Raw genomic sequence first — 19,028 nt, 5'->3', positions numbered from 1 at the left:
ATTTTGGGGCTTGGGCAAGGTGAAACTTTGGCTGGGATGTGAAGGAGATGAGGGATGCCAGCAGGCAGAAATGAGGAGGGAGGGCATGCCAAGCACAGGTGGGAGAGTGGCCAGGGAAAAGGCTTGGAGTCAGGAGATGGAGGGCTTTGTTGGAGGAAGCTTGCTGCATTTCTAGGTACATGGTGAGAATGGTAGTATAACGCAGGCTGGAAAGGTGGGAGGCAGGTTATGAAGGGCTTTGAATGCCAGAGGACTTTATATTTGATTCTGAAGGTGATAGGGAGCCAGTGAATTTTATTGAGGAGGAGGTGACGTGGTTAGGCCTATACTTTAGAAAGACATCCTTGGCAGCTGAGGGGGAGGATGGACTGGAATGGGAAGAGACTTGGGGCAGGCAGACCAACCAGCAGCTATTACAATAGTCCAGGAGTGAGGTGAGAAGGGTCCACACCAGCAGGAGCCAGGGTCAGAGGAGAGGAGGAAGCATATAGGAGACATGAGAAATTTACCAGACGTGATGACAGGGGCAGGCACTGAACCCTCTGAGAAAGGAAGGAGGGTGTTGTGAAAGTCAGTAGGGTAACAATCACCAGAACCTGGTCGATTGAGAAATATGGGTTGAATGAACCTCAGCAGGGGAGAGGTTACTGAGTGATGGTAGAGAGAGATCCTGGAAGTGGCAGTGGGGAGCGAGGAATGTACAGCACCCCTCCCATGACCCGGGCGTCCAGGAGAATGAGTGAAGGGGCAGCCAGTGCTGGAAGGGAGGCCAGGGAGGCTCCAGCAGGAGGGAACTCAGTCTCAGGGAGAGCCAGAATATGGAAGGGCTGGGGAAGGAAAAGGTTTAAGATGAAAATGAATCTGTTGTTGTGTATCAGGCATCCCAGTGAGCACAGGGGAAGGGGTGAGTGGCTTTAGCAGGGAGGTTGGTGGAGTTGGGTTTAGAGGGAGGGGAATAAGGGAACTGTCAGTGGGGCCCAAGAATGGGCTCTGAGAAATGGCAGCTGGACTGGGATCGCCGGGATGGGGAGGGAGGGAGGTGAGAGAGGATAGGCTTGGGCTCTGGTGGCCAAGGAACAAAATGCAGAGTTGGGGGAAGCATCATAGGCCACTTTGCCCAGATTGTGGTGTTCGGGAAGAAGAGGACAAAAGGAGTGTGGAAACGTCAGTTGGGGCCAGCTGGGGGAGAGCCTTCCAAGCAAGGCTTAGGAGTTTGTACCCAACCCTAGGGAACAGGGAACCAGGGGAGTTCTTGAGTAGGAGAGTAACATGATCAGATCTGGGACTGAGATGATTTCAGCCACTCTGTCAAGGATAAATTGGAGAAAGACCAAATGGAAGACTGTGGCAGCACTGGGACCTTTGAAGTTGGGGACTCTTTCGTTTTGTGAAGGGCACTAGAGGCCACGGTAATCTGGAACTTAGCAGAATGGTCAGGATTAGAGTTTTCTGTTTGGGTGCCATCAGTAAAGAAGAAAGGGGGCTACATTTTCTTCCCTCCTACCTTTCCCCCCACCCTAACTCTGCTGAATTCACAAAAGAATAGTAGTTAACATTTACATATCACTGTGTGTCAAGACCTGTTCTAAACACTTTACAGTTATCTCATTTGAGCTTCACAATTACCCAGGGAGGGAGGCGCTTTAGGATCCCCATTTTACAGATGAGGAAACTGAGGCAGACAGATTCAGTGACTTGCCCAGGGTCACATAACCAGTAAGTGTCTGAGGCTGAATTTGAACTCAGGTTTTCCTGACTCCAGGCTTGGCATCCTAACCACCGGCACCACGTAGGTGGTCGGATTGAGAGCTGGATGAGATATAAGACATCACCAATGAGTCCAACTCCCCCGTTGTAAGAAGGAGCTGGACTAAAGTTAAGTTGCTTTCTCACGGTCACAGAGGTAGAAAAGAAGAGAGCCAAGACGCTCCTGGGTCCCAGATTTTCTAATTGTCAACCCAAGGCTCTTTCTCCTTTGCCACTGGCGATTCACCTTCAACAAAACCTTCCCTCCTCCAGAAGTCCATCATGAACCCCTCCCTCTGCTGACCTCTTCCAGCACTTCCTGTCTGGGCTCTGCCCTCAGCTTTCTGGGGACCTCAGCACTGGCCCATCTGTCTTGTGTTTTTGAGGCCATTTGTGTCTTGTCTCCCAGCTGAGCCTGACAGGAAGCGAGGTTTCTAACTCCCCATCTGCCCTTCTAATACTAGGGGGCACAATCCCCTCCTGAAAGTCTTTAGGAAGGTAATATTTCCCTCATTTTGAGATAAAGAGCCCCACCCTATCCACTAAGTCAGACAGCCTGAAAACACTCATAGAGTGCCTCCTGGACTTGTGGTGGGAGCTGGGAGGCAAAGGGCCAGCCAATTCCCCATTTTCCCACAGGACAGCTCTAGGGATCTTGTGTGCTGCTTTTTGTTGAGAAAAGTTCCTCACTGGGGACTCTTCCTCACCAGAAAAATAGAGAAGGGGAGGAGACAGGGGAGGTGGGGGAGAGAGGGAGGGAGAGAGAGAGAGAGAGAGAGAGAGAGAGAAGAGAGAGAGAGAGAGAGAGAGAGAGAGAGAAGAAGAAGAAGAAGAAGAAGAAAGAAGAAGAAGAAGAAGAAGAAGAAGAAGAAAAAGAAGAAGAAGAAGAAGAAGAAGAAGAAGAAGAAGAAGAAGAAGAAGAAGAAGAAGAAGAAGAGAAAGAGAGGGAGGAGGATGGAGGGGGAGGAGGAGGAGGAGGGAGGAGGAGGGGGGAGGGGATGAGGGGGAGGAGGAGAAGGGGAGAGGAGGAGGAGGGAGGGAGTTCTTAGGTAAAAGCAAACATTTCTTCCTTCTCTGGTTTCCATGGAGACATTTGCTGCTTGGTCAGGACTTGCCAGTTAGTACGTCACACAGAAATGCAGAGGACAGGATTTGGAGGGGACTGAGTGGGGCAGCTTCACTGAACTGTGGAAAGGGCAGGGAATGACTGGAGGATGTGGGGATACCCTGGGATCTGGGGACCTCATCCTCCCATGAGGACTCAGAGGCAGCCCGCAGAGGGCCTACTCAGGTGTATGCCTCTCCTATCTGTGCTGTCTCTCTGGCAGCCCAAAGGCCTGGGCTGTTATGGGTTTGTTCTCTGTTTTGTCTTTCATGTTGGAGCATGAGCTCTGCACATGGAGGTCAGTCTTCCTTCCATTCTGCAGATTAGGCCATTATGAATTGAGGCTTGACTCTTGCCTCAAAGGGAGGGGTTTCATGGAGGGGGGGAGGGGCAGGTGTGGGCGGTGGGATGGGGGCTTCCTGAGGGCAGCACTTGTACTTCTCCCAGTTCCCTGGGCTCCTAGGGCTTTTCCTCCCAACCTTCCTTACTCCTGAGTGCTCAGAAAAACCTATTACTTTTTTGCAGATACCCACTTGTCTAAGGAGCTGTGGAGATCAGGGCAGGCCACCACCAGATGGTGCCAGAAACTCACTTATTCTATAGGCCTTATGCATCCAAGTTATTGAGGTGGAGAGCTCTCCAAGGTGCTCAGAATTAGTGTCAATCCTGGAAGACTTGCAGCAGCTGACCCTTCCAGCACCTGGGCTGAATGTCGGGGCTGTGGAGAAGCTTAGGGAGGTGGGTGGTAGCTCCACAGCTAGGCAGACGGTACAGGACGGTCCTCTGCATTCATCAGACCCTGTGGAGTGGTGTTCAGGTCAGCTGCGGTGTCACAGTTATGGAAGGACATCTGATAACAGTGAACATTCACAAGGGCTATAAGGTTTGCAAAGCACTTTACATATGTCCTCTCACTTATCCTTACAGCAACTCTGGGAGGCAGATGCTGCTATTATCCCCATTTTACATATGAGGAAACTGAAGATAAGAGCTTAAGTGATTGCCCAGGGTCACACAAGGTAGCATCTGAGATAGGTTTCCAGCTGGACTCTTTCTAATCCCGAGGTCCAACACTTTATCCACTGTAGTGCCCTCTAGCTGCTTCCTGATAAGCTAGAGAGTACTTGGTGCTTGGGGAAGGCAACAAGGAGATTGAAGGGCCTTGAGTGCCCCAAGGATGATTAGCTCAGGGAAAAGAAGCCTCAGGAAGGATATGATAGCTGTCCATCAGGTGGGATGGGCCACCTCAGATGGTGCCAGGTCTTCGGAGGTGTTTGAGCTGAGGCTGTTGGGCCACAGATTCCCGAATTTGCCACTTATATTTCAATATGATTGGTTTCCTTTGTAATCTTGTGTATTTTATGTATTACAAAGATGATTCTGAGCAGGGGTCCATAGGCCTGAACTGGCTGCCTCCAGAGGGGTCCAGGACATACAAAGTGATGCTTCCTTAGGACCCCCTGGTCTAGAGGTTTGTTCCAGGGTTATTGAACCTTATTTTCTTTCTCACATTTTTATATTCCAGACAAACTGACTTTGCTTCCAGTTGTCTGACCTGTACTCCTTTGTACAGGTCTCCATGCCTGGAATGCTGCCCATCCTTCCACACCTCTGACTCTTAGAGAATTCTTATGTTCTTTAAGGGTTAGCTCAAGGCCACCTCCTCCCTGAGACCTTCTCTGATGCCCCTGGATGTATCCTGAGAGCCCTTCTCTGAAATTACTTCATAGGCTAAAGGACAGCACAGTGGACAGAACATTGGACATGGAGCCAGGAAGATATGGACTCAAATGCTGCTTCTTACCCAGTTATCAACTGTCTCTTTAGTAAGACTGACTCAAGGAAAGTCACTCACCTCTGTCAGTTCTGTCACCTTATCTGTCAAATGGGGACAATAATCACATCTACCTGCTGGGGTTGCTGAGATGCTCAAATGTCAAGAGCATCAAAAACCTTAAATGGCTATGATTATTATCCTTGCCTTGTTGGGTGACCTTAGGCAAACTCCATCCCTTCTCAGCCTTGACCTCCTGGCCCAGAGAGTCCCTAAGGCCCCTTCTAGCTCTGCGATCCTGGATTTACTCCATCATTTCTCGAGTCTTGTATTTGTATGTTTTTTTTTTGTGGGTTCTTCCGACCTGCCCAGTCAGACTGAGATTTCCCTGAGGGCAGTCAGTCATTAAGCATTTATTAATGGCTTAACTAGGTGCCAGACGCTGTGTTAGGCACCAAGGCTACAAAGAAAGGCAAAAGACAGTCCTTGCCCTGAGGGAGCTCCAAGTCTAAAGGCAGAGACAACGTGCAAACAATTATGTACAATCAGCTCTCACAGGATGAGCTAGAGATGATCACCAAGTGTCAGGAACCATGCCTTCTTGTTTCTTTTCCACCCCTCCCACCTGAGCTTTGACTAGGGTATCAGCTAGGTGGCTGTCCAGGGTGGGACACAGAAGAGTGACATATTTGAAGTACTAGGGTTCTAAATGCGCATGTTCTCTCCCAGATCCACTCCCCAGGGTAGCATGGGGCCATTTATTTTGTGTTAAGTCAAACTGCCATTACAGAGAAGGCTCGAAGCCTCAAGGGACAGTAATGCACAGGGGTAGAGGAATTTCCAAAACCTGAGGTCACTCTCTCATGACTGGTGAGTGAATGAGTGTCAGCTTGGCTGGCTCACTCTGTCTAGCTCAATCAGATCATGCTTCCAATACCATCCACTGTCCGTCTGGAGGTCTTGCTCTACCTCCTCTCCCTTCCCATCTCTGGGCTCAGTAATGCAGGGGACCTGCTCAGTGGGTGCCTCTGAGTGCATGACCTTAGTTAGGATTTAATCTCTTCCTCTAGAAAGGTGCAATTCTTGGAGTGCTGAGCCCCATGGGGGCTGTAGAGGACAAATCCTGACCTTCCCTCTTCATGCGTTCATGCTAAGCTTCCTGTAATCAGAGCTGGATTAGCACGGCCATCCAGCTGGCTGACAGAGAGCAGACAGGGCCCCTTTCACTGTTATCCAACCTTACCAACTGACACGGTCCCACCAAGCATGGAGAAAACCATGCTACTGAATGTGGAAGGCATTAAGAAGACCATTCTTCATGGAGGGACTGGGGAGCTCCCTCACTTCATCAATGGATCCAGAGTAAGTCAGAGGCCTGGGCTTGGGACAAGGGACAGTGGGGATGGGGAAGGGGCAGAAAACTCCTGTCTAGGACGTTGATCAGGGAACAAAAAACCATGAACTGCTAATTAAAGTGGCAAAGTCTGACCATTCCTGGAACTGACATGGCTGTGTCTAAAGGGCACCCACATGACTGATGAATTCATGTGGGAATGGGAGGCACCAATTCAACCAGGGCTCTAAAGTGATAGAGGGAGCTAGATGAATTTTTGACCCTCTATCCTGCTCTTCTGGGGCTGGTCTACCCAGCTGGGAAGGGTTCAGCTTATGCCCCAGCCACAGGCCTGCCTCAGTGACAGTTTTGGAGGCCTTTTCCCAAGGAAGGAAACTCCTGTCTCCCCCCCTTCCCCCTCCTGACAAGGCTCACAGATATGCTTTCCTTCAGTTGGTTACCAAGACTGCAGAATCTGGCTTGAATAGAGGATGAATGAATCCAAAAAACCTAATGAGTGAGAGAAAGAGGTCAGAGAGGAAAACATGGTTTGTACAGGTTCTGTTGTTTTTGTGAAAAAGGTGACATTTCATTTCCGAACTATGAAATGTGATGAGGAACGGACAGTCATAGATGACAGCAAGCAGGTCGGCCAGCCCATGCACATCATCATTGGAAATATGTTCAAACTGGAAGTCTGGGAAATCCTGCTGACCTCAATGAGGATCGGAGAAGTGGCTGAATTCTGGTGCGACACAATCGTAAGTGCCCTGCACCACTCCATTTACATCTCAGTGCTTCCTACCAGTCTCCACAAGTTTCTGCCTTGTGGACCAGAGACATCACAGAAAAGTAACTTTAAGCTCACTTCCTCATTTGCATCTATTATAAAAGCAACAACACTTTCTGCAGGGAATCTCCCCATGATCTCCCATAGTTGAAAACCTTCTTTAAACAGCCATTCATTTCCAGGGTGCTCAGCCTGGTACTGACATCCCTCCCTCGAGCTTTTCTTAGTCATTAATTATCTCCTGGGCCTTCAGTCCCTCTCACATGTGGGGAGGCATCTCCTGGATCCCTCACCTCCCAATGTCTAATAAAGCCAGGTCGCGCTACTCCACTTCACCACTAGTTGCTGCCAACTAAAGCAGAGATTCCTGGAATTTATAGAAGGAAGGATTAGACTGAGTTTCTTCATCTCCTTCAATGCCTAATTCCCCGGGGAGGAAACTGAAGCCCAAGGAGAAAAAATGTCCTGTGTGGACTCAGGAAGATTCCTGACAAGGATGTTGTCTCACCTGCAGATTCCTTAAGTTTAAGACTTGGAGGAATTGTCAATCAGTCAGTCAATAAATATATATTAAGCACCTACTACTAGCCAGACACTGTGCTAAGCACAGGGGATACAAAGAAAGTCACTTCCCTTAAGTGGCTTACAGTCTAATGGGGGAAACAAATCTGTACAAACAAGCTATAGACAAGATAAATGGAAATCGTAAACAGAGGCAAAGCACTGGAATTAAGAGAGGCTTCCTGTGGAAGATGATATTTTACTTGGGACTTGAAGGAAGCTGGGGAAGCCAGAAGGTAGAGATAGAGCAATCCAGGAATGAGGGATAGCCAGAAGAAATGCCCAGATCTGAGAGATGGAGGCTCTTACTTGAGGACCAGGCAGGAGGCTGATTGAAGAGTGCATGGAGGGAGGGGGTGTTGGAAAGGGGGGGATGGCTAGGTTAGGAAGGGCTTTGAATGCAGGAGGTCAGTCCTCTAAGTCTAGAAGCATGGCTATGAGTTTGCTTAAAATGAAGGGTGCTTGTGCAAGGTACTTCTGGGAAGACGCTGCCATAGAAAGCTTGCCTCCTCTCTCTGAGGCCAACCTGGACACTGAGGTTCTGGCTACAGAATACATTTCAGGATGGATGGCTTGCTTTGTTTTCAGCCCCCCTCCCTTTTGGCCATCTCTTGATTCTTGCAGCTATTTCTGTATCTGCTTCTTTAGCAGCCTAACCTAATCTTAATCGGATCACTGGGGGGGGTCAGCCTCTCCTAAGACTTGGCCCATAGGCTGACCTATTTTTTGCCCAGGCCTGGTGAGAATGGGAGGGACAGTGGCCCCACTACAGACTATCTCTGTGGCCTTACATGGAGCAACGCATCCCTTGGGGCCTCAGTTTCTTAATGGGATCACAACTGTGTATTTACTTGGTTTGGTTTTTCTGTTTATCTGTGAGTTTCTTTCCCCACCCCTACCCCTAGCCACCAAATCTCAGAGATGCTGATTGATTCACAGAGTTGATATAAAGAAAGTGCCTGGCAAACCCCAAAGCAACCTAGAAATGGGAGCTAGAAAAAGGGCCACACTTCACTGACAGCAGCCCCTTGGAGGGGAAGGGGCAGGGTTGGGAGAGGATAAGGCCCTGAAGCCTGCCTCTTTCAGAGGCAACAGCTCGGCAGTTGCTTAGAGTCAGTCTTTGGCTTCATGGTGACATAAAATCAAGTTAGCCCAAAGAACAAGGGGGTCAGATCCCTGGCAAGACTGGGTGTGGGAGTGGAGCAGAGCTCTGGTGAGGGTGTTCAGAGGGATTCAGCTGGGAGGCAGGGCTCAAGGTTGGCAGAGGGGCTGCGGGGGAGGGTCAGACTCCTGGCAGGAATCAGGGTGGGCAGAAGGGCTCAGGGAATCTTAGTCTCTCTGCACATGCTTCTTGCCTAGTTCACTTCCTTCTCTCCTGTGGATCACACACAGGCTCTTTTGGCTGGACAGAAGCAGCAAGGGGGCAGCTCCAGATGTTGTTTCATCCATTCCAACTGTGTAATGGGCCAGAACTGGTCATCATTATTGTCAGCGGATCTACAAGTATCAGCTCCAGGCGCTCAACCTGGCCCAGCCTTAATCCTCACTGAGCAGCCTCTGGCCTCCATATGTTCCTTTCATCTCACAGAGAAGTGGGAGGGCTGTGTTCACATCTCATCTGAGAGCTACTAATGTTGCAGCTAATGACTGCTGGAGGGTCTTGGCAGGTCCCAGAACCCTCCCCCTGCTTCCTCCGGCCCAGCCATCTGATGGATGACTGATGGCAAAGTGACAAATTCTGAAATGCATCCCCAGCATCCTTAGTCAGCCAGTGACCACTTTCCTTGATACTGCCCAAGCCAGTTTTCATTCCCAGGCCTCTCCAGACCTTAGACCATTTGGGCCTCACAGCTCATTCCTGACTCCAGAGATTTATTTACTGTACCTCAACACCTCCAATAGAGTTTCTTTTTTCTCTTTTTAACATATATTTAAAATTTTTTTTACCGATCATTTGCTTTTTATATTACCTTCATTTCCAAATATATATTTTCCCCTCCACATTCACAAAATCAGATTAACCAACTGTGACAATATATATCATGTTCCACATCCATAGTCCCCCACCTTTACAAAGGAGGGGCACTTTTTAAAAAAATTTCAGGCAATTGGGGTTAAGTGACTTGCCCAGGGTCACACAATTAGTATGTATCTAAGGCCAGATTTGTACTCAGGTCCTCCTGTCTCTGGGGCCAGTGCTCCATCTACTGCACCACCTAGCTGCCTTTGGAGGTACACTTTCTCATTTCTTCTTGGAGACTAAGCTGGGTTGATTCCAATGGTCTTTCTAACATTTTGTTTTTAAAATGAATTTTTTTTTGGGGGGGGGAGTCATGAACTTACCACATGGCCACAAACATGAACATGTTGACATGCAACGAACTGAAAAAGAGCTTTGTCTACAAAACTGTGAAGCTCCACTGATTGCAGCCTGATTTTCCTGTTTAACCCAGTATCACTGATTGTGCCTGCCTGTGTCCCCTGAACTTCCTTCTGCTCTCTTTGGAATATTTGTCAAATCTTTCATTGCTGCTCTTTTCTTCTTCTTCTTCTTCTTCTTCTTCTTCTTCTTCTTCTTCTTCTTCTTCTTCTTCTTCTTCTTTTTTTTTTGTCATTACTATCTTTACCCCTTTGCTCATCCAGAAAAAGCCCTTCCTTGTAACACATAGCTAGGATTAAGCAAAACAAAACCCACACTGACCATGTCTGAAAACACCAGTCTGCTTCGGTACCCCTATGCCATCATCTTTTTCTCTGCCCAGAGGTGGGAGACAAACTTTATTATCTATCGTGACATTAAAGGAACTCTGAAGTCTTTCATAGTTGGCTTTCTTTACAATATTGTGGTCAGTGTCTAGGGCACCTAGGTGGTGCTGCAGATAGAGTGCTGGACTTGGAGTCAGGAAGACCTGAGTTCAAATATGGTCTCAGATGCTTACCAGCTCTTTGACTCTGGGCAAGTCACTTAACCACATTTGCTTCAGTTTTCTTATCTATAAAACAAGCTGGAGAAGGAAATGGCAAACCACTCCAGCATATTTGCCAAAAATACCCCAATTAAGGTCATGAAGAGTCAGATACAACTGAACAACAACAACAATAAAAGTCAGTGTTTAAATTGTCATGCTTCTGCTCCCTTCACTCTGAATCAGTTTGTACAAGACTTCCCAGGTTTCTCTTTACTCATAATTTCATCCTATTTTCATAATTCTCCTAGGTTTCTCTTTATAATTTCATTCTCTTTTCATCCACTCTCTTTTAAAAATTCCTTATGATTCAATGGCATTCCATTATGTTATTATACCATAACTTTTCCAGCCAGTTCTCAATTTATAGACATCCCCTATGTTTCCAGTTCTTTGCTACAAAATAGTGCTGTTCTGGATATTTTTGTGCGTATATGTGCTTTCCATCTTTCTGAGATCTCTTTGATGTTACAGGCCTGCTAGTGGTATTGCTTGGTCAAAGGATAATAGATAGTTTAGTGACTTTGGGGGCATAATTCCAAAGTGCTTTCTGAAATGACTGGATCAATGCAGTGCACTAGTATGCCCATTCATTTACAGTCTCTCCAGCACTTCCATTTTCCTTTTTTGTCATCTTTGCCAACCTGATGAGTATAAAGTGGTATCTCAGAGTTAGTTTAATGTGCATTCCTCTAACAATTAGTGATTTGGAACATTTAAAAATGATTGTAGATAGCTTGCATTTCTTCTTTTGAGAAATGCTGTCAGTATCCTTTGACTATCTATTGGGGAAAGACTTTTGTCCTTATACATTTGAATGAGTTCCCTATGTATCTCAGATAGCATACCTTTATCACATAAAGTTGCTACAAAGATTTTTTCCCCAGTTAACTAATTCTCTTTTAATTGTAGTGATTAATTTTGTTTGGGTAAAAACTTAAAAAAAATTCTTTTGTAATAAAAGCTGCCCATTTTTTCTCCTATGCTACTTTATCCTTTGGTTAGCTAAGAAAACTTCTCTCCATAGTCATGAAAGGTCTCCTTCCCTATCCCTCCAATTTGTTCATTGTACAATCTTTTTGTATCTAGGTCATGTAACCATTTGGAGCTTATGGTGGTATCTTGTGGGGAATATTGGTCTAAACTTAATTTCTGACCAACTAGTTTTCTAATTTCCCAAGAGTTTTGGCTGTCATTGAATAACATGTCCTTATTTCAGGAGGTGGAGAAGGTTTAGGGTTATGCTATACTACTGAGCTCTTTGGCTTCTGGAGGTTGGACATGTCATCTTCCCCCAAACTGGATTTTCTATCTTTAACATTAATTCCCAAGTAATTTGGGTGATTCCTGCCAAAGCAGCCTAGGTGAAGCTCTGGTGCAGTTAGCAATGCCCCTCCTGGCCACCACCTTTTATCCACTATTCCCCTGGAGATCTCCAACAGGTTTGCAAAGCCAACTGCTCTATTTTTGTTGATGCCTACTTTGCTGTGGGAAGAATGTAAGAGCTCTGGACTTGCACTCAGAGGACCTGGATTCAAGTATTGCCTGGATGGCCTTGGGCAAGTAGCTTCACATCTCTGAGCCTCAGTTTCCTTATTTGTAAAATGAAAGAGTTGGACTAGCTGACCTCTAAGTGTCCTCCCAGTACAAATCTATGCTGCTATGATCTACTATGGATGCTATCTCTGGCCCTAGAAAGAAGGGAAGGCTATGAGCTGGGCCAAGAAGAGTGTGGAGGAGTGGGTAGGGGCTTGGGCTGGCCTTGGAGATGCTCTCCTCTTGCTAGGGAAGATGCCTTAGGCACCCATCCCATCCACAGTCTCTCTCTGTCTCTGTCTCTGTCTCTCTCTCTCTCTCTCTCTCTCTCTCTCTCTCTCTCTCTCTCTTCTCTTCTTGCTCCCAGCACACTGGTGTCTACCCAATCCTCTCAAGGAGTCTGAGGCAGATCGCAGAAGGCAAGGACCCTACAGAGTGGCATGTTCACACATGTGGTCTGGCCAACATGTTTGCCTACCACACACTGGGCTATGAGGACTTGGATGAGCTGCAGAAGGAGCCCCAGCCCCTGATCTTCATCACAGAACTCCTCAAGGTGAGGACAGAGGCAGGGAGATGTGTAAGTCTTGGTTCCTAGGAAGCAGGTGGTACAGGAGGGCCCCACCCACACTACCACCCTGGAGGAGCAGTCAGGGAAGCTGAGGGGGATAGGCTGTGCTGGAAAGACCTGCCTGGTGGCTGCAAGCATGGGGAGGCAAGTACCTTGAGAAGCTCCTTCTCAGGATGGGAGGAGGAGAGTCTGAGGAAAGGCTCTAATTCCTTCCACATTTCCTCATCATTTGAATTTCTCCTTAGAGTTTATGGCTTGTTGCCCATTGAAACATCTGATTGGGTCTCACATTTTTAATTCATCGGGTTTGGCTTCCTCTGTTGGTTCTACAACCTTTTCAATAAGCATCTCATTTCTGTGCCCCTTGCCCAACATTTGGCATCTTGCCTTGGGTCTGCTACAGAACTGAGAGAGTCTATCTAGATGCATCTGGCCTCTCTCATCTAGCCCCTGATTTGAGCTTCCTGGGTGGGGTTAAGGGGTCAGGCTGAGGCAGAGACTGGGGATCTTCCCAAGGCTAGAAAATGGGCTCAGTGTAGATCCCTTCAAGCAGGTCTGAAGCCATGGTCCTCACTGACCCCATGAGCACTTCTCTGTAACCACTGAGCTCCCTACTTAAATCAACCAGACTCAGAGCTCTTCCTTGAACTTGGCCTCAGGGACAGAGGAGAAGGAGGCCTTGCCGTGCTGCTGCCCATTCCCAAGTATTTGGAAGCCTGGGCTTGAGAGCCTGTAGAGACAGCCAGGGTAGGGGAGGCTCTCCAGGGGCTGATCCCCAATGTCTGGCTCATCCTGGGCAGGTGGAAGCCCCAAGTGATTATAAGAGAGAAACCTGGAGCCTCACTAATGATGAGAAGATGCGCGTCGTTCCTATCCTCCATGGCGATGGCAACCGTCTGTTCAAGCTGGGGCGTTACGAGGAAGCTGCCGCCAAGTATCAGGAAGCCATCATCTGCCTGAAGAACCTGCAGACCAAGGTGAGGGTGGGCAGGCAGTCTGGTCTCTGTCCTCAGCTCCTAGGCTGCAAAGGTCACTGGGGAATGAGCCTGGGGGGACCAAGCCATCTGAAGCTGTCTAGCCAGACATGAAATACCCCAGGAAAAGTGGCACATTCAGCCTGCCATCGGGCCAGGCCACACCTATAACACTGGACTCCTGGTCGAGATTTTGAGGCTGACCCTCGTCTACATGGCCTCAGAGCCCTCTGGCTGCATGTGAGCCCCCCAGCCTACCCCAAGCCTGGATGGTGGCCTCAGAAATCCTCCACGGGAGATGAAAGCCTTCCTGTTCATCAGGACCCAGCTTGTAGAGATGTCTCCATGTGGTTCATCCGTGCAGCAATCACCCCATAGCTTTTCTTCTGATTCATGGGGGAGGCAGGAAGGGAGCAAACATTTATTAAACATTTACTGTGTGTATGGCACCATGCCTAACACTTTACAAATATGATCTCGTTTGATCCTCACAAAAATCCAGGGAATTAGGTGCTGTTTTACTGTTCCCATTGTACAGATGAAGAAACTGAGATAGACCGAGGTGACCTGAGACCTGTCCAGGGTCACACAGCAGTTAAGTGTCTGAGGTCATATTCGAACTCAGATCTTCCTGATTCCAGGCCTAGCGCTCTGCTAACAGTGGTGCCCCCTAGCGGCCCCAGAGCAGCTGCTCAGAATCTCTGAGTGTAAGAGAAGGGGATCCAGAGGGACTTTGAGTGGGAAAGCCTGTCAATGGGCCTTTTAACAAGAGGCCAGTGTAGTTGACATGCTCATGTGCCCGCACACATGCACACACATTCATGCACACAGGCTCAAATTCCAGTGACAAGGGTCACTGCAGGAGCAGACACACAGGGGACACAGACAAGAGGTATGATGGAAGCAGCCAGCATTGTGGGGCTCAGTCAGCTGGTCACTGAACTGGCGTTCAGTCATTGGGAATGAATTTGGAATGAACCCAGGCCTCAGTTCTCCTTGGTATATGTTTTCTGAGTCTGTGTGGTCTTTGGAGCAGTGTGTGTGCATGTGTGTATGTGTGTGCTTGCACTTGTGCATACAAGTGCACACATGTGTGCATGTATGTGCTTGTGTGCACATGTATGCGCATGTGTGCATGTGTGTTGGGGGGAAGCTAGTACATGCCTTGATGGCTCTGGGAGAAACTCTCTCCCATTCGCCAGAGAAATCTCCAAAACAGAAAATCAACCTGAGGACAGCCGAGGGGGCCCCAGGATGACCCGGGTGGGGGGAGCAGCCTTCCAGGCCCACTCTGCAGAGCTCTGGCTGTTTGGTCTCCCAGGTCCTCCCTAGACCTCTGCTATAGCCCAGTCCTGGGCTGGGGGTGCCCACTGCAGAGAAGGGGCTGCACCAAGCCTGTGGACCTTTTCCCTGTCTCTCCCCCTCTCTTTCCTTCCCCACCCCATCTTTCTGGCTCTGTCTTCATCTCTCTTTCTCTTCCTTTTCTCTGTCATTCTCTCCTGTCTTTCTCCCCCTCTCCTCTTTCCCCCACTCCTCTCTCCTCACCCCATCTCTGTCTCTGCCTGTGTCTCTCTGTGTCTCTCTCTCTCTGTCTCCTTATCTCTGTCTCTGTCTCTCCCCTTTCCTGTCTTTCTCTATTTTCTCTTCCCCCTCCTCCCTCTTTCTTTCTCTTTTTCCCTCTCCCCTCCCCCATCTTTGCATGTCTGTCTCTGCCCCCCCCCCCATTCTAGGAGAAGGCTTGGGAGGTTCAGTGGCTGAAGTTGGAAAAAATGATCAACACCCTGGTTCTCAATTACTGCCAGTGCCTCCTGAAGCAGGAGGAGTGCTACGAAGTGCTGCAGCACACCAACGACATCATCCAGCACCACCCAGGTCCAAGCTGGCATCAGGGAGGAGGGCGGGGGGAAGGGGTGTGGGGGAAGTCCCCTGGTGCCTCCTCCTGTTCCTCCCCTTCCTCCTCCTCCTCTTCCTCCTCCTCCTCTTCCTCCTCCTCTTCTTCCTCTTCCTCCTCCCCTTCCTTTTCCTCTTCCTCTTTTTCCTCTTCCTTCTCTTCCTCCTCCTCCTCCTCATTCTCCTCCTCTTCTTCCTCCTCCTCTTCTTCCTCCTCTTCCTGTTATTCCTCCTCCTCCTCCTCCATGAATTTGCCCAGGTTTCCCCACAATTCCTCCATCAGGGAGTCCTCCCTCCAATCCCACACATGCTGGAGGCCTCCCTCCTGCCTTCACTGGCTATCTGAAAGTAGGTGAAGGTTGGGATGGTGAGATGGAACCCAGCTTTGTTCTTCTTGGCTCTAGAGGGCAGAAGAGCCAAAAGGCAGATTGAGGCTATAAGGCAGGAAAATCTTTGCAAGCATGAGAGCTGTCCCAGCATGGAAGGAGCTACTTCAGTGGGTGGTGGCCTCCCTCTCCATGGAGGTCTTCAAGCAGGGGCTGCAGGAACCCTTGTTGGGGATGGTCAGGCCTAGGTTAGGTCTAGGAGGACTCTGAGGTTCCTTTACTCTCTTAGATTCTGTGTTCTGAGTGAAATCTGAACCTGAAATGTGATTCCATGAGTGAACTGACAGAGAGGACCTCATAGCCAAGTGTGAGTGAGCAGCTTGTTTAGCCATGACTCTAGCTGCCTTCTCCTTGTCCTCTGTCCCAAGGCCACTGTTTGGGATCAGAAGTGCTACTATAAGGACAATAGTGTGCGGCGTTTAGGTAGACCCTCCTCCAATCCTTGTCTCCTGCAGGTATTGCAAAGGCCTACTATGTGAGGGCCAGGGCTCATGCAGAGGTGTGGAATGAAGCAGAGGCCAAAGCGGACCTGCAGAAGGTGCTGGAGCTGGACCCTGCCATGCAGAAGGCAGTGAGGAAGGAGCTGAGGGTTCTAGAGATCCGGATGGAGGAGCAGCGGGAGGAGGAGAGGCGCCGATGCCGGAACATGCTGGGCTAAGCCTGGAGAAGGGCCCAGGGCAGGGAGCTGCCTGCTGGTCTCCATACCCTGCTGAGGCTGTGCTCACAACACCAAGGCAGGAGGGACTGGGTGATGGGCCTACTGACCTATAGTTTGCTTGTTGTGTGTAGTGTTTGAAAGCACTGAATTCTTTCCCAGAGGGTCCCATGGTGGAGCAGCCCTGCTCTGACCCTCCTTCACCGGAGAAGGTACTCCAGTAGCAGGGCAGGACTTCTCTGGGCACTCTCTGGGCTGGACAGCTTTCAGTCACGTTGCCGGTATATCTAGCTCTCAATGTTCTGCTGTGCATTTAGAAATAAAAATGAAACCATTCTCAGGTCCCTCTGTTCTATGACACCAGGGTCCAAAACTCAGATCTCTCTGACACCCCTCAGCAACCCGCTGTAGGAGGGCTCTTCCTGCCCCCACCCCCACTGCCCATGGATTCTCCGGGTTTCAGGCACATGGCACCATTCCACAATTCATTGAAAGAGACTGAGTGCCTTATCCTATTCTGGGTGCATTTGGGCAGTGGTGAGATCATGAAAAGCCACTAAGTCCTCTGGGAATTCCTGGCCTGGTTGTGCATAGAGGAAGTTCAGACAAAAGCCAATCAGAGGAGGCCCAGGGCAGGGCAGGAGCAAAGGCTACCATGGGAATGAAAGGCTGGAACAGTATAAATGAAATATTTGCTTTGGATGGAGAAGTCAGATGGCTTCTCCTCTCAGGGAGCTCGCATTCTAGTGAGGGAGGGCCAGCCAGCTAGAAGTGGCTGCTAGGGGGCACTGAGGATAAAATCAGAATCAGGTAGACCTAGGTTTGAATTTTGCCTCAGACACCTAGGAGATAGCTATCCTGGCAAGTCACTTGACTGCTCCCAGCCTCAGTTTCCTCATCTGTAAAAGGAGAATAATGGGCAGCTAGGTGGTGCTGTGGCTAGAATGCTGGGTCTGGAGTCAGGAAGACCTGAGTTCAAATCTGGCCTCAGATGACTTCCTACCTCTGTGACCCTGGGCAAGTCATTTAACTGTGTTTGCCTCAGTTTCCTCATCTGTAAAATGAGCTGAAGAAGGAAATGGAAAACCACTGAAGAATCTCTGCCCAGAACACCCCAAATGGGTCATGAAAGAGTCAGACATGACTGAACAACAACAATGAAGTGCAGATACCAAGAGCACCTCCCTCCCAGGGTGGCTGTGAGGACTGAATAAGGGAACCTACGTAAAGCACTTGGCAGACCTTAAAGGCTCCCAGGCTCTGTGGTCTTTAATGCACAATGAGATGTGGATGGGGATCTGTGGATGGGGATCTGTGGATGGAGATCTGTGGGTGGGGATCCGTGTCCTTTGGCATCCATCACTCCTGTGGATATGACCACACCCCCTTCACCACTGGACAGCCCAGCCATTCTGAAGGAGGATTTTCTTTTTGGGTCCTTAGGAGATGTGGCCACTGGGGGCGGGGGTAGTCTGCAACACTGGACCACCTAGAACCCGGCCCCTAGCTCAGGTACCTAATGCATGTGGCTCAGCCAACATTGTGCTCACTTTGACTGAATCAATGAGAAAGAGCACATTAGTCCAAAGTAAAGGATACTTAATTAAATTATATTGAAAAATTAGTGACACCAAAGAGACTCCTATTCTCAGCCACACCACCTGTGGGAGAGGACACACAAGTAAACAGCACACCTGAGCAGAGGGCATACATGGCAGCTGGACACACAAAGGGCACACCCATGACCAGGAAATGTGTACCTCTTATTCATATGGCCAATGTGGCATAGCCCTCTGATGCTTCAGAGTCACTGGTGTCCTCTGGTGACACTGTCATTCTGGCCTCTGCTGATGGCCCCACTTTCTCCATCTGCTTGGTGGCTGGGCACTCATCTCCCTGAAGCCTCCCTCAGCTTTCCATTTGTGATCAGGAGTAGATGACCTGCCCCTTGGAAACCTATTCAGCCTTTCAGTACTCCTGCTCAGTCCTGTCTGAGCCAGGTTCTCTTCTCTTCTCTGCCCACACTGTCTCTCTGGGTAGTCTCACCTCTGGCTTCCTCTCACCTCTAGGATTCCAACTCTCAAATCTCAGAGGGAATTCTCTGATCAAGTGGATGAGCATTCAGGGTAGTCAGCTCTTGTTTGGGCCTTTGGTTTCCTTGGTTGAAGATGAGTTGATTGGCTCAGACTATTTGGGGTCAGGGCCATCCCCTTGTTCTGCATCTGTACAAGGGGGTCAGATGCAGTCAGCCCTTTTTGGAAGGTGGACCAGACAGCCATGGAAGGAGGAGCGGCCACTAGGGATGGACAGGCTCATAAATATACATTAACCACTCCCTTGGTTGCATGTTTCATCCACATCACCTGAGAGGAGATTAAAGATTCCAGCCTCCCAGAAAGCAAATGAGGAATTCCTTGGCAGAGCCACCCTCCTGGGGAGAAGAGGATTGTACCATGAGACTGAAGGAGCAGCAATGGGATAAAACCACAATAAAGGGGAGATTGGGAGCAAAACCTGGCCTTTGCCCCACTCCCCATGAGCTACTGGGACAGTGTGAGTGTTGTGGGAAGGGAAAGGAGGGGAGGAATGAGCCAAAGAGATAGGATGGGCCAAGGCCTTTATCCAAGATTGGGCTCGGTCTGTTTAAGCCCAGAACCTGGAATAGTGCCCCATGGTTTAAACCACTCCTACATTCCAGCTCTAAAAATTCTTCTGAACTTGAGCTTTGCATCTTCAGCTGC

The 19,028-nt window shown here is 49.1% G+C and overlaps 1 protein-coding gene across 1 annotated transcript; it reads left to right on the top strand.

Annotated features, from left to right (window-relative positions):
- Nucleotides 1-5,695: 5,695 nt before the first annotated feature.
- Nucleotides 5,696-16,563, top strand: AIPL1 (AIP like 1 HSP90 co-chaperone). The gene is made up of 6 exons (XM_020964773.2): nucleotides 5,696-5,987; nucleotides 6,540-6,719; nucleotides 12,179-12,367; nucleotides 13,183-13,359; nucleotides 15,087-15,228; nucleotides 16,088-16,563. The coding sequence occupies exons 1-6, from the start codon at nucleotides 5,892-5,894 to the stop codon at nucleotides 16,288-16,290; spliced, it is 987 nt and encodes a 328-aa protein (XP_020820432.1). The 5' UTR covers nucleotides 5,696-5,891; the 3' UTR covers nucleotides 16,291-16,563.
- The last annotated feature ends 2,465 nt before the right edge of the window (nucleotides 16,564-19,028 follow it).

Source organism: Phascolarctos cinereus, unplaced genomic scaffold (assembly GCF_003287225.1).
Source record: "Phascolarctos cinereus isolate Bilbo 61053 unplaced genomic scaffold, phaCin_HiC Scaffold_7;HRSCAF=346, whole genome shotgun sequence".
NCBI lineage: Eukaryota > Metazoa > Chordata > Mammalia > Diprotodontia > Phascolarctidae > Phascolarctos > Phascolarctos cinereus.
This window is presented reverse-complemented; position numbering and strand designations above follow the sequence as displayed.

Coding starts and splice junctions, on each gene's coding strand:
- AIPL1 (XM_020964773.2), top strand. CDS start 5,892: ATGGAGAAAACCATGCTACTGAATGTGGAAGGCATTAAGAAGACCATT. Junction 5,988..6,539: donor ACTTCATCAATGGATCCAGA/GTAAGTCAGAGG, acceptor TTTGTGAAAAAG/GTGACATTTCATTTCCGAAC. Junction 13,360..15,086: donor TGAAGAACCTGCAGACCAAG/GTGAGGGTGGGC, acceptor CCCCCATTCTAG/GAGAAGGCTTGGGAGGTTCA.